The sequence below is a fragment of the Opisthorchis viverrini genome (genome assembly GCF_000715545.1).
Source record: "Opisthorchis viverrini unplaced genomic scaffold opera_v5_60, whole genome shotgun sequence".
Classification (NCBI taxonomy): Eukaryota; Metazoa; Platyhelminthes; class Trematoda; order Opisthorchiida; family Opisthorchiidae; genus Opisthorchis; species Opisthorchis viverrini.
This window is the reverse complement of record NW_008751712.1, coordinates 139,201-151,971: the sequence shown is the minus strand read 5'-3', so window position 1 is coordinate 151,971 and position 12,771 is coordinate 139,201. Positions and strand designations below refer to the sequence as shown.

At 41.4% G+C, this 12,771-nt stretch overlaps 1 protein-coding gene across 1 annotated transcript in view; it reads left to right on the top strand.

Annotated features, from left to right (window-relative positions):
* Positions 1-6,069: 6,069 nt before the first annotated feature.
* Positions 6,070-12,771, top strand: part of T265_03753 (hypothetical protein) — a gene marked incomplete at both ends in the record, with an annotated part of 40,120 nt that continues 33,418 nt past the window's right edge. Inside the window, one exon of the mRNA XM_009168306.1 lies at positions 6,070-6,094. Coding sequence (XP_009166570.1) covers positions 6,070-6,094 — 25 coding nt within the window. The remainder of the gene's footprint in view (positions 6,095-12,771) is intronic.

The window sequence follows — 12,771 nt, the reverse complement described above, 5'->3', positions numbered from 1 at the left end:
GTTTGATAATGAAGTTCATCATCACGCTCGTGGGAGATAACTGAGTGCTGACAATGACCGTTAAATCGTTTAACGTACTAATCGCAATCTGTTTCGAGCTGACCGTTGTGGACGTCCCCTCGTATATATTGTAACCTTATCATCTATAAGGGAAGTGACATTCTACCCGCAAGTTCCGTTCAACTTTCAAGAGACGTTCCTGAGAAGTTACCGGATTCTTCCTCCTGAATTATTGCTTTTCTTTGTCGCGTACTATTTCTGATCCTCTACACAAATTCCCTGTTTGGACTGGTATCTTTGTATTCTCTCAGGTCAGCCAAAACAGTTTACTCTTTTTTTCTCATGTATCATTAGTTCGGTAATAGCATATCTTCCGAACGATACTCTATGCTTAATCTGTGCCGTAAACAATAAATGTATTTTAGCAACACGAAGGTGTCTCCCTTACTTCATTGGATTCTGACCGTTTCTCTAGACGTAACTTAGATAGATGCCTCCAAGGTATTAAAGCGTAGAAATTGTATGCAGTGTGACAAAGGCCAACTAGACCTTATGTCTTCAAGCACCGAGTATCCCGTGAAATATTGTAGGCAACTGACCAGTTATCGCAAATTCATCTTTGTTTTGTGTTTTACTTCAGAGGCTCTATATATAAGAATCCTCCCAGTAGCCTCGCTACACGAAAAGAATGGGATGTCAGAAAAGAAGCTACGCCGACTCAAAAAGCTATTTAAAAGGAACAAAGGGGCTGTCGGCCCTCTGAATGAAATAAAAGTTCAAATGTGACGTGGTAATAAGAATTTTCACAAGGTGGGGAATTCCTTAAAACAGCTACGAGATAGATATATATTTGCAATGTACTACTCATGAGGTTGCTGACAACGCCTCGACAGCCCACGACCGGTTTCACCCTTCTTGGGGCTCTTCAGGTAGCCACATGGAAAAATCACAACCGAGAGATTCAGCTGGGTTCCAGATGAGTCTCTCGCAAAAGCAAATTTGTTTGAAAATGGGTGTATTTCGCTAGCCACGAGATAGCATTGTTTGTTTGACAGTGGTCCAATCAGACCTAACCGCCAATTTGCTGGAACGATCATCTAACTTTGTCCTCTGGGGTCTAAGCGTACTGCTAGTGGCAATTGTGATATTGTGTACAAGTGACTTCTAGCACTCAAGGGGAAAAAATCAGGTGGCTTTTATCTCCAAATGCCCAAATTGCTCACTGCCTATAATAACATTCTCAAAGTACCAGTGAGTGTTCTGTCTGTTGAAGATTGTCCCTGATACGATAGCAATAGGATGCTCTTCCCGCACCTTTGCATTGCGCTATGTAGCTTCAAAAACGATGTGTTGTTGTTCTGCTCAAAGATGACAACTAGGTAAGTCCCGTCCGACTTCTCAAAAACTACTTAATGGTACAAGACTGAGCTTCAAAGCTCTGTGAAGAGCCAGCTTTTCTCCACTGTTCCATTCTTTGAATGCCAGTAGCTCACTGATTCCCACTGATTTTCCTCCAGTGTAAATATGCTGGTAATGTTGTGCCTGGACGTACATTTGACGTACCGGAAGTTTATGTGAATCTACTTTCCAGACTCTCAATGGCTTGAAGTGTCAGAAGGTAGGTTCTTGTCTCGTTTAAAATATACGATTGTTTGTGGAGCCCATTAGCTGCACCATGCTCTTAGCTCCAAAACCTCTAAGAGTTGCATTTTCTTGCGTATGTGCTCAAACCAAAAACCATTCTATTCTACGTCCATATTTTTGCAGCTCACCAAATTTCATCGTCCACTGAAGCAATCATATCTTTGGCGGAAAAGCCTGCTGGGATAATTTGCCAGCATCGCTGAGACCCCAGAATGCCTAAATGGGGGCTCAAAAGTTTGGACTGGTACTCTGTACCCAATTACCCGAATGCTTTAGTTCAATAGGGACACGTCTAGCTTTCGAAAGTTTTATTCCACTGTGCGAGTACTGAGCGCCGTTGTTTGTTCTGTAGTCCCATTTTCCCCACTAAATACTGGTTTTTCAGTCCAAAATCCTTCGTTTTGCAGTAACTGGGGCCTAACCGTCCCAGATAGGACGCGTCGAATGCTCCTAAGGCTTTTAACTTCATGTGCACTTCCACAGTGGGTTAACTGTTTCCCTTCGTTTTTCCGGTTGCCATGGCGTACTCGTGGTTGAGCTTATCAGGTAAATGGTGCGCAAGCCCATTTATGTGAACAGACATTCGTATGTCAGGCAAGTCCAACCTCTTTACGCATATACATTACATGCATACTCTATACATACTTTATTTCCCCATGCTCAGTCAAAATTCAAACTCTGCCCCTATTGTGGCTTCTCAATAATGTTTTCTCTATTATTTCCACATGCAATACTTGGTTATTAGTAAGCTCGTTAGGTGAAAGTCCAGCTACGACTGTTAGCTAAATAGACTATAAATACCTGTAAATTTTGCATGTTTTCCCGCTTTCTCATACTTCTTCCAGGTTGAACTATCACCCCTCCTTCCGATAAACAAAACACTTTGTGTCTCGAATTGGTTAGAATATTCCCCCCATTGTTCAACTTTGGTTGAGTTTCAGGTTCTTCATGAATTGCACTGAGAGTGAAGCATTAATGGGTACTTCCCAGTCAGCTTTTCTTTACTGAAATATACCCGTGTCGAAAAATTCACAAGAACCAGGTTTTCATCTCACACTTGTGTGCACACTTGAAGGCCTTTTAGGGCCCCAAGCTCCTAGACAAGTTTAATAGTGAAATAAATAGTTGTTGTGAATGGCGAAAAATGAAGTGCTATGTTAGCAGCATAATTATGCTTCAAGATTGTCTAAATAAATTTAACATTTTTATTAATGCTTTTCTATTACGATCACCATGGTTAATTGTTTTTTTTTGTTTAATCTCACACGTGTAAAATCCTATATATATCCGTAAGTCTTCAGGCGTTTAATATCATACTACGATCGTTTGGTTTGGCCGATGACGCAGAATCGTAAATCACCACAGAATGTGTGATATTTATGTCGCTGTTGTTGCTGGACCTGATTTCTTCTGTAATATGGAAATGAGGCAAAAATGGACAAGCAGGTAACCAAAACTCTGGACGACCTGTCGGTCAACGATAGTGAAGTCGTTAATTTAGAACTAGGACCGATAATTTCCGTGACACAATTTTTTCAAGGTTAAGAAATTTCAAATACAAAAAAGCCAGAATACATTTCAACATTTATTGGTCCAAACAACTGACAAATAAAGTAATTAAATGGTTTTGTAGGCAGAAAACGCTACTCATGAGCTCGATTAGACGTTCCTGACAGCCCTCGACCGGTTTCATCCTTCTTGGTATTCATCAAGATGAAGCAGTCACCAGGCTTCCGCCAATCTACGTAAGTGTAGATCGCATCCACTCGCACACCACTTTGGTTTCAATCTTCAAACTTAACCTCATCGCATCAAGTACATAATAAAAAAGCTTGAGGACTTGCCGTACTAAGATACTAATTTTTTTACCTAAAACTAAAACCAGATATCTCCATAATGAAACTTTTTCCTGGATCACATTTCAAGCACATAACTTGACTGAAATCCTGCACTAACTTCGGTAGTCTCAATGGTCGAAACAAATAAATTTTTCCGAGGACGTTTGTGGTAAAAATGCTTCTCAAAATGTCCAAGTTAAAATCATGGACTAGCAGTTTTATCACCCATCTACTTATGTTTACCTCCGCGAGATTTATGCAGAATAAGAGTAGGTAATCTTAAATATGGAGGAAGAATTCTCGTCATGTTTGAAAAGCCCAACATTCTTTGCACTTGCTTCTATGAAATATTGTGTGACTTGATGATATTGCCAGAACTAAAGTTTTACCATATTTGTTTCGTACAGATGAACTGCTGGTAAAAGTCTGACATCGAGGTAAGCAAGCCTCATCTCTGATAGAAATATACAAATGCTCATAAGAATGAATTAGGGGTGCCGTACTTTTTCCTCTCCCATGGCGACCATATTTATTGTTGGTCCCTTTGTTACTAAACACCCAGCGTATTTAATCAGACATAGGATTAACCAAACTTCTTGTCCTACACCAGTTTAACGGTGGTACTACTGACGGGGAGGCACGTGAGTGGTATGTGTTGCTTGTGCAACTTCGCTTTGCGTCTTTTGAAAAGGGGAGATCTGTTGCGGAATTTGTAGAGTCTTACTCTTGCAACCGGAGCGCCCAGCGCGCTAGCTTCCCGCGAGGATCTCTGGTGGTGATCGTTTTTGTAGATGAAACGTTTGCCCAAGCAGATATGGCCTCCACTTATCCAGGGCCCAGACGATCGCTAAACATTCCTTTTCAATGGTGGAATACTTCGGTTCAGCGTTATTCAGGACACGACTGGCATATTCGATGACCCCATTCCTCCGCTTAAGGACTACCCCTATACCGCGATCACTTGCATCCGTTGCAACAGTAAGCATCTTTTCGATTCTGGGCAGTTTGAGGGTCAGTTGTTAATCCAACATCCGCGCTTTGACACGCTCAAAAGCCTCGTGTGCTTCTCCGGTTCATTAGAATTTCCGATTTCGCCCGAGCAAGTCGTTCAGTGGCTCAGCGATCGTGTTGAATTCTTCAACGAACCGGCTGTAGTATGCTGTTCGTTCGAGAAACTGCCGTAGAGACCGCTTTGAATTGGGAACCGCACAATCGTTGATTTTTGCCAATTTTTCGGGCAGTGGGCTAACTTCTCCCTGACCCACTTTATGCTCCAGCATTGTCACCTAATTCCGCAGCGAAAGCTTGCTTGCTTTCACCAGTAAACAAGGATACGTTTGAATGCAGTTTTTCCCTGAAAATACATGCCGTAAATATTATGGGGTATTATTGGACAAAAAAGCACAATATAACTAGTCCGTAGTATGCGTCAGTAAAAGAAGGCTACCGATCGAAAAAGGCATTCAGTTTGCAGTTGGCAATGGCAGCACCGAGTCCTTCACAACATGTCAACTGCTACGGCCAAATTGCGACTACTTCAGCAATTGCGTGTGCACTGGTTCGCACAAATTTGTGTCGGCCGCACCGTGTGTTCCAGCATAAGCCTCTCTGGGTAGTTAATTTCCATCAGGATGCTTAAAATAATAGGCAGTCCTACAGTCGGAATATCTTTTGCACAAATACTGCGTTTCACATTACTAAAAATCAGAAGTTAATAAAAAGTATCTTGTCTAACTGTGAGTTTGCCAGGCTGCTGACCAGCCGACCCTGGTCGAAATGTTCAAAACACTGGAACAGAGGTCGCGGGTTTCGTTAAATGGGCAGTGTTACTGATTCCCGATAATCATGAAAGGGCCGCAGATTGCTTGACGGCCTTCAGGCGTCGAATGGTTCTATTTAAAAAAAAATCAACTTGAAAAATTTTAAAGTTAGCGTACTGAGTAGAGTCTATCCGGCATACTCGACTCCGAAACATATCATCCAAATTCCAAGTAAACTGAAAACTACCTTCACTTTTGTCCTTTGCGGCGAATCGCAACACTCAATGTACTGAAGTTTTCGCCCATTTGTTATCCGTGAATAACTCGTAATACATATCACAACCAGAGTTTACACAACAGTGGGTTTGAAAATATTGCCCGCATACATATCAGTTAGTATGATTCAACCAAGGAGAAATCGCCACATCACCTTGCTCTCTAACAATCTTTTTCGCCGGATAATTTTTTTTTGAATATATTGGCCTGATAAAGATGGCTGGGTGGCTCTATGAAATCACATGTTTCCATTAAGCGGACGGTGGAAAACACGGGGTGATTTTCCTCTCGGATGATTCAAGGTAAATATTTATTTCCAGAAACATGTTACCGATTCAGGTGCGAAACGTGACAAATTGTCAACACACAACAGTCTTCGTGTCCATGCTTAATCACTATTCACCTCAATAATTTTGGTAAACCTGATTGGCTTTCAGTGAATTAACCAACGAGAATAACGTGGACAGAATACTCGTCACTTAAATTCACTTCTGCGTCATGATGGACTGGGCTGTCTTACGGAGCCGGAAGGAAGCAGTGGCTTGGTCAAAATGACACACACTGTTTTACTACTTGGTGAGTTTGTATTCATGTTTGTCTCATTTTTTAAAGAAGTTTTGACAAACTAGTTTATCGGTTGCAAAGCTTTCACAGTTACAGCTTCTGCTGTTAAAAGATCATTCTCTTGTTCCTTTGCTGATGTTTTATTACGGTACCGCTCAGAACTGGGCGCCAGACATTTGTGTCATGCGTGACATGCTATGATTTCACGTGGTACCTACATTACTATCATATTGTAAGATAATATGCATAAGGGTCCTGTTCTAGGACCCAGCTTCGAAAGGAACAGGCTTAAATAGGATAGCAGTTCTTCAATTCTAGCTAAATTTTGTCTTAAGCACTTGTCCACCAACTAGGAAAGACTGAAAAATTCCTTTTGATTGTCAAAACTCCAAGCCGCGTCTATTGTTTTTGACCGTTCTACGGGGAGAACAACGTTTTCATATCAACCACCTCACAGTATTTGAGGGAACATTATTAGGGGTTAAATATCGTCCAAGAAACTTCCTCAAACGATGCAAAAATCTGTCCTCTCCCCTCAAGAATACAGATTGTTCGGAAACGCACCCTGTGCGTATGAGTGGTCAGGTTAGTCCATATGTGTGCAACAAGTGGCATTTCGCCTCAGCAGAAAGTTCCAATTCAAACCATATGGGTGACCACAGATATGGATTTGAGACACAATAATGCTACTCGGTGAATTGGATCAAAGCTCAACAGCGTGTGAATATACACCATTTTGAACAAGTACTTCTGTGATACTTGCCCGAATTTTTATTATATTGTATAATTACTCAATTACCCTGCCGAATCTTCAGAGATTTCATTAGACATCGGCCTACTGTGGGTTACCTTGGCTACTTATCCACTTTTATTGCCCTCAGGTATGCACCGAAACCGCGTATCTACATATGCACGTATCTGGTTTTGGTTGATTTCTAACTCGAATGAGAAGTAGTCAAGAATAACTCATTGATGTCTGTCAGCATCGTTTATGATTTCAAGCGTTTGAAGTGGAAATTAACTATAAATCTGAGTGAACACTGCGGGGCGGTTTCAGTGTGTAGGTTCCTTAGGTGTTCAATCGATATTTTAGAGAATCAGAAAGCGTTTTCTTTTTGTCTACCTTGTTCCATTTCCTCAAGTAGGGTTTCAACGCAAAGAACCTCCTTGTGGCCCACGTCATCTCACCTAACGGACTTTATTCATCCGCAGGGGGTTTTCTGGTTTCCACACTTGGTTGTAGCTGAGAGGATAAATCAGTTAATAATATAGGACAAGATTTAAAGTATATTCATATATGGTGCACACCGAAATTATTGCGTCAGTTCTGTGAAAAGACATGGTGTGGTTTTTTTCGAGGAACACAGTGTTCTTCACAATTTTTGATAGAGTCCACTGCAAGAGTGACCCAACAGCTGCTGGCCGAAACTATCAAGTCATCTTTGTCCATTAGATTTTGTATCAGCCACTGAATTTTCGACGCGAGATAAACATTTTCCAAAACCATTTCATACGCTAACTTATGCTAGGGGCTTAACCGATCAGTGAGCCCGCCATGAATACCTTGGTTACCACTAGGCACAATCCTGGCCTCTCTCGTCATTCATTGGAGTGTGCAGTTGGTCAAACACACTCATCTTACTCGAAGTGCTGTTGAAAGCTTCACCAAAGGAGAAATCCAAGAATACAGAAAACTGGGTTGACATTGGTTAACTGACGCTGTAAAGGACCTAATAATCTTATTGTGCAATGTTACCAGGCAGGTCCTCTGTTTTATTCTCTTTTACACATTTCGAAGCAGATTAAAATGAACCATAGAATTGTCGTCCTCACTACATTGTTCGAAACAATTGGTGCTTATTCATTCGTCGATTAATAATTCCCTCATTGGGGGGGTTGGACAGAGAATTATGTACTCGGAAGTTCTCAACTTTAAGGGGTGTGATGGTGATGTGAGCAGATTAGGCAATATTTAAGAGATTTCGCCCCATTGGTGACACCAGTATATATTGAGAAACCGAGAGGCACTGTACAGCTACATCATCTGTCCTGGGATCATCAATAGTGCATATCTCGGGGAGTTGCGGACCCGCGAACTTATGGCTGCCAGATGAGCACCTAGCCGTTCGGTCCTGAGCGGCCAATCAGCAGTGTGACTAGCTCCCATTTAGGCAGAATATAGTATGAGCTAATCCATCAGCTCATCAGTTGCTCGAGGCCGAACAGTTAGGCAATCAACCGCTAGCTGAAAGATCGCCTTTTCGAAACTCACTGAGTTGCCTGAGATAAGCACTGTTAATGATTCCCAACAAGGAAGAAAATCCGTACAAGGTTTCTTGACTCTTCACTATAGACTGTGCTCACCGACAGAACAAAAGCTCTACTAAACATCATGAGATTTATCTCTAATTCCACTGAACCAGCTGAAGTTATCAGGTGCAACAGTGTATCAACAAGAATGACTGCTCCTAGTATACAAGGAAACATTAGCCTCTACAATTTGCAGTCCATGACCAACTTGCCTGACAGAATGGGTGCTCAGTATGGCTCTGACGATACAGAGAAAAAGTAGATTTTTCGGACACCCAACGTATGAGGCATGGAAGCAAACACCCAGAAAAATTTAATGTCTGTTTACACCGGGTTAATCGGATCCATCTTCCCTCTTTAAACCATTCAAAAGACTCCGCCATGTCGTTAGTCAGATTCACCTGCACGAACTTCTGTAACTAAGCTGCCAAAAACAGTGAATCTAGTGGCTTAACAAATGCTGTTTAATCGGTTATATCAAGATGTCGTAGAGCTGTTTTTGACTGCACTTTCTTTGAAGTCTAAATCACTGATCATTTTGGGATTCAAATCTTTTGGATAAAGTCACCGGTTTTGCTGCGATTGCCGGCCAGTATGGACCCCGACTCTAACGACGCTAACTTTGGCTGAGTAAGGCAGACATTGCACATAATAGCACTTTGCTTGGCAGTTAAAAGCACTTAAATTCAGGCCAGTCACTGCATTTCTGAAGATTTCAGCTCATTGTCCTTCTTGAGAACTGTTGCTGAACTTTCATTACTAAGCTGCTTGTCACTGCTTGTCATTGCACCCACTGCTTGTCAAGACGACTGGCCAGTGTTCCAGTGTGACTGGGTTTGAACAGTTCGAGTGTGTTTTCATTCAACAAAACACTTGCAGATGCATGCATCTCTGAACCTAGTCTCATGTTCTATACTGTTGTCTTAGAATTATGTTTAGTCGCCTTCCACTCAAGCAAAAAAATGTATGCACCGTGATTTTGGTGGGAGGAGGGGTGTAAAGCTCAAGACTATTTCACTGATTTAAAGCACGGTGGTAGAACCTATTCCAGTGTGGTTGTTGCTCTTTTGTATCAGGTTCCTTTACTCTCTGAAGGTATTTTCCGATGAGGGAACACTTTTGGTCAACCCATCAAGGGGGCGGATCGACATCCATATAAGAATTTTATATTTATTTAACCTCAGAGCTTATACAAACCAATCCAGATTTGCTACCTCTAAGTGAAGTCCATGCAAACAGAGAAAGTGTTTCATTGACCCGAGTTATTCACTTTTGCGTTCACAATGAACTTGAAATACATTTTTGTGGGCTGTAAAAACATACCCATCAAACGCCTGATCTCATTCAGGATAAACACACACCTCAAAATTAAAACTGAATGACACAGTCTGCTCAGTTGGAAATTCTCTAACGCTCAACTAAGATAGGTAATTAGAACGTTGATTTGTTTCAAGAAGACATGTCGAAATTAAATGGGAAAGAATTTGGACCACAAATGCTGAGCAGCATTGATTGTCGTTTTCATTTGATTATTAGTCAAGCGTAAATTTCATTACTAACGCCCAGTAAAGTGATTTGCGTGTGGCCTTGTGCGAGCAAGATCCTCTGGTTCAGACCTGGCATATGGGATAGCTATTATTTTGTGAATGAATGTCAAACTGACATACTGCGGTACGCATTCGATCACTCTATCAGTTTGAGCGGGTTTTCTCAAGTCGGTCCCCCTTCGGATGGCAGATCACTATGGTGTACAACATGCTGTAATCAGAAAAATTTGTGTGTATAGACCTACCTTTTTAAATCGTAGGTATTTACGCCCATAGTTTGGCTTGTGTTCCGCGCTATAACCAGCTAATAACTTTTAACGGCCACTTGGACCCTTGATCTGACGTGTTACTTTGATATTGATGGTGTGTAGATTGATAAGAATCTCACCCATACACAGACGTTTATCCGAATAAAAGATGCAAGTCTTCGTCTGGCATTCAATAGCTGCTGATGCTTTGATGGTTTATCTACCATTATCAGATATCCGATTTCACACGGGAGCGCGTTTTTCCTCGCCAAGTTCTGACTCGTAAAACACTCTGTGCCCCAGAGAGACGCCTACAAGAAAATAAAAAGAGCACTCAGCCTCTAACTAGGTGTTTTTTTTTCAAAAAAGATTGGTCCGTTCGAGGAGGAACTTGCTTTTCAGTGCATATCCTAATCTTTCATAAATATTATAGAGTATCGCTGTTTATTTGAGATGCCTATATCACACCCACAACAAATAGCCTGTTAAAATTCTTTAATTAACACGTACTACTCACGTGGAAGTTTGCGTATCGTGTATGATGAGTGGCATAATTTCCTAAATAGTTTGGTGTCAGAAATGGACCAATCACGTAACTACAGAAATTTAGGCGAAATTTGTTGTTTAATCTTGCAGCATCCTGGACGAAAATACTCAGGGGGATTGTTTGTAAAAAAAAATTGGTTGACGCAACGAACCCTAGATTTGTATCTGAACTACCCTCGGACTAATTGTTTGGGATGCATAAAACAGAAGTCTTCTAAAAATAGAAAGATTCAAGCCTCCTGCGTGTGCATCTCCTTACCACTAATTAGTCAACTAAGAGATATAACTTGTGCAACGTATATCGGACCAACGTGTTTTTCAGTTACTTTTTCAGGTCTAACTGGCTGTTTGTCTGCTTTTCTGACCAGACGATTTGAACTATCAAAACACATGGTTATATGAAGCAAACCATCCATCAGGTGACAAGTAAATAAAGCTTTACGGAAGCAAGTGTTCGCGACTGATAAGATTTTGTCGAGAGGTCTAGTCGATCATTTCCAACAAGTATATCTCCAAGTGGTCTCATTTTGAAGGTGGGTAACGTTCCAGTCTAGATGACCAACACAGTACCAGAAATAGTTTGCGACAGGATCTAAGGTGTTTAGTGTAACATCACCAGGTGTATGTGATGAGTTCCACTCACCGTCAGACACCAAACGAAGTTTGTATCTGCGACTACTCCATCTGTACTGGGAGAAGTAAACCCGGTATCGATGAATTCGGAATTGAATTACTTTATTAAAACAATCCACATCTTATTTTTTGAAAAGTTGAATCAAAAGGGTTAGCCATTTTAGGATATTCTGATGTCATTTTTGGACAAAGATCATTAGTTGTCAAATTTCTTCGTTAATCCACATCGGATACCCTGCGTCTTTTGCAGCGTGACCTTAAAACCTAACGGCCCCACTTTTTTTTACCTAATTGCTTTGCGTCATCCCTATTTGTCTCCGAATAATATTATTCCCTACGGAACCGACCACTACCAAGGAAAGTGAGTTTCTCACTCCTCTCACTCAGTTTCTCCGAATCACTTGGGTGAATAGCTAAGTTGTCACAGTGTTTCTCCTCTCTTCCACGGCCGAAAATAAGCCGAAATCGGCAACACTGAAAAGGGTATGACAGTATCTTTCGTGCGTTGGCTTACACTTTCTTTTCTAAAATACTACCCAAAATCCATTTTGGATGCCTATCATCCTGTGATGTGACGTTAAATTGCTACATCTCTCCTCTCACAGGACTAGGATTAAAAGCAGCTGGGTAACAGGAATAGTTGGCCGTCTTGGTGCTCAGGAGGTAAGGTGACCTAAAAAGCGAGTAATGATCGAAATGATTAGACCGCGCCGAAGAAAGTCGGTTGAATATTTTATACGGTCTTTGGCTGGGTGGGACAGTCAGAAACATTCGGGTCTGTTGTCGTTCTTTTTTCTAGCTGCAGAACAAATGTTATCGCACTTTTACCTAAGTCAACTAGATATAGGTTCAAGTAGAACATAAGGTTGACGGAAACTCGGGGACTGCGCCTACCTGATGAGCCCCAATTGGAAGGGCGAAACCGGTCGTGGGCCGTCGAAGAGTTTTCAGCAACTTTGTGAGTAGTTTCCTTCATAAACTAGACATTCTTTGATCTATTGCACCTATTTATCATCCATGTCTCATCACTCTGTGCAAGGCGGGTCCAAAGCACTTTCCGAAATGTCTTTCAAACCTGCTACAACCCCATTTACTGGAAAATACGGCTTATGTTTACAGCTTTGATGTCCTTGCCGTCTAATTTCTCCCTATTAATGTGGTATATGGTTCTTAAAAAGATCCCATTTGCCTCACAAATGCAGCGATAGATTAGAGTGTCGGTATGGATTAGACGACAGCATTGCTTGCAAAAGCTACATCATTCTGGGCAGCTAGAAGTTCTTGCATTAAAAGCACTCTCAATATAGCCTGTTACAAGTTCTTCCAGTGGTTCCAAGAAGAATTTCGGGTACTTCGAGGGCTTCTGTTTTACATGATTTGCGAGACCACCGAGACCGTAGGTTTG